The sequence below is a fragment of the Arachis ipaensis genome, chromosome B08 (genome assembly GCF_000816755.2).
Source record: "Arachis ipaensis cultivar K30076 chromosome B08, Araip1.1, whole genome shotgun sequence".
Lineage (NCBI taxonomy): Eukaryota > Viridiplantae > Streptophyta > Magnoliopsida > Fabales > Fabaceae > Arachis > Arachis ipaensis.
The window spans coordinates 106,617,570-106,619,783 of record NC_029792.2 but is presented as its reverse complement, the minus strand read 5'-3'; the positions used below and the strand labels follow the sequence as shown (position 1 = coordinate 106,619,783).

General features: G+C 38.5%; 1 protein-coding gene across 1 annotated transcript; it reads left to right on the top strand.

Annotated features, from left to right (window-relative positions):
* LOC107613803 (40S ribosomal protein S17-4) lies at positions 371-1,252 on the top strand. The gene has a single exon (XM_016315958.2). The coding sequence runs from the start codon at positions 455-457 to the stop codon at positions 887-889; it is 435 nt and encodes a 144-aa protein (XP_016171444.1). The 5' UTR covers positions 371-454; the 3' UTR covers positions 890-1,252.

The following is a 2,214-nucleotide window of genomic DNA, read 5'->3' as shown; positions in this document are numbered from 1 at the left end:
ATTTTTTATTAGTACTGTTTTTTTGGGTTTTTGTATTAGATGTATCAAACCTATGTTTTTGTTTTAGATGTACCAAACACATAGGTTTTTTGTGTTTTTTTTTTTTTTGTCGATGTAAAGATCAAAAGATGGTTTATTATTATTATTATTATTAGATATAGATATGATATATATACTCTTATAGATACAGATATAAAGATATATGAATGATATATATTACTCTTATGGCCTTATTAATATACGTTTCTCATTATGATCCATCTGTTTTTTTCCTATTAATGGTTCCATTTTGCTGAACTAAGGTAATTCGAGCCGGGTTGGCCTAAACCCGGCCCAGCATGATCAAACTTAGCAAAACCCTAATGCCCCATATGATACCCTGCCTCCCCCGACTCTCCGCTCTCGTGTTGAGCAGAAGAAGAAGAAGAAGAAAGAAAGAAAAAACAGAGAGAGAATGGGCCGCGTGAGAACCAAGACAGTGAAGAAATCTTCACGCCAAGTGATTGAGAGGTACTACTCTCGCATGACTCTTGACTTCCACACCAACAAGAAGGTTCTAGAAGAAGTTGCCCTCATCCCTTCCAAGAGGCTCCGCAACAAGATCGCAGGCTTCTCCACTCACCTCATGAAGCGGATCCAGAAGGGACCCGTCAGAGGCATCTCCCTCAAGCTTCAAGAGGAGGAGAGGGAGCGTCGCATGGACTTCGTTCCTGATGTGTCCGCCATTGACACTCAACACATCGAGGTCGACAAGGAAACCATTGACATGCTTCAGTCTCTAGGTATGTCTGACATCCCTGGAATCACTCAGGTCGATCCCGTTCCTGTTCAGCAGATCCCGTTTGGTCGCCCTGGCGCTGGATTCGGTGGTGCTCAGAGGAGGTACTGAGAAAACAGACAGTTTTTCTCTGTTTTGGAATTGTATTATCGATATTAGGGTTTTTAATTTGGGGGAAAAGTAATGTTATCTTATGTTTGAACTTAATACTGGTTTAGTGGAACTGAAGAATTTCTGCGAATTAGGTTTTTGAGGATAAATTTGTGTGGCTTGATTTTAGTTAAGATTTGTTATGAACTTATAATTAGAGGCAATATATTGGTGAAATTGTGATGAAACTGAAATATATGCCGATTAGGTTTTGTTACTTAAATTTGTGCATGCTTCACGAATTTTGTGGGGTGTGTTATGCTTGAAACTTATCATTGGTGGATGTTGTGATGCCAAACTTAAAGTATAATAATTTTGTTCAAACTACAAGAGGGTTATTCTTTGTGACGTTTTGCTGGAAACTTAGTGGAATCATAATAGGTTGAGTTCCATTAATCGTGGTTTAGTGTTTAATTCGTTCATAATTGATATACAGCTGGTCAAGTAGCTGCACGGTTCGAACGAATACTCCGCATTTGCGTTAAAAGTCTGAACACGATTTCCAAGAAAAAGTAATCATGTTTGGTCAATCAAACGAGATCGAGATGACTTGCAACATATATGATTATCAATTGTTTAGAGCACAAAAGCTAATCTGTGCATCAATGTGATTTCACGTTATAGCAAATTTTGGTAATCTAAACACAATCTTTTGCGTTTGCTATGAGTGTTTTCAAAGATGTTATTAGGGCAATTTACCCATTTAAATAAACAGGTAACCAATATTACTAGATTACACATATGCAAACTGGATACTGAAATGTATTTTTTTCCAAAATTATGTAAACTGCGATAGGTATTGTGGTTTACAATATGAACGTAATCTGTTACAGGAGTGCCGCGGATTACGTTGGCGTTAAACCATCACATAAACCGTTACAGGAGTGTCGCGGTTTATGTGTGTTTGTGATACGTGCATAAACCGCTACAGGGAGTGAGTTATTTGAAGAGAGTCATTTTCATACTTTTACAAATGGATAGAGAGGAAAGTTTGATGATTCTAGTCCACTGTTCTGGTAAAATTAAAAAAAGTAACAGGCATGGTGTTAAGTTCACGGATAAAGAACCGCTGAGCATTTTTATCCATTTGACTGATACTTTGTCGGATCTGAAGAGGAACATATTGCAGAAGGCAGGGTTAGCTGGGGCCAAGTCGGTGAATAAGGTGTTCTACAAGATTCCGATGGCGGTCGTGTCGAGTGGTGTGCAGTATGAAACATTTGCATAGGGTCAGATGAAGACATGGGGTTGTTGTTTCATTGTTGGCAGAGTTTTTCGGAGGTGAG

Coding starts and splice junctions, on each gene's coding strand:
- LOC107613803 (XM_016315958.2), top strand. CDS start 455: ATGGGCCGCGTGAGAACCAAGACAGTGAAGAAATCTTCACGCCAAGTG.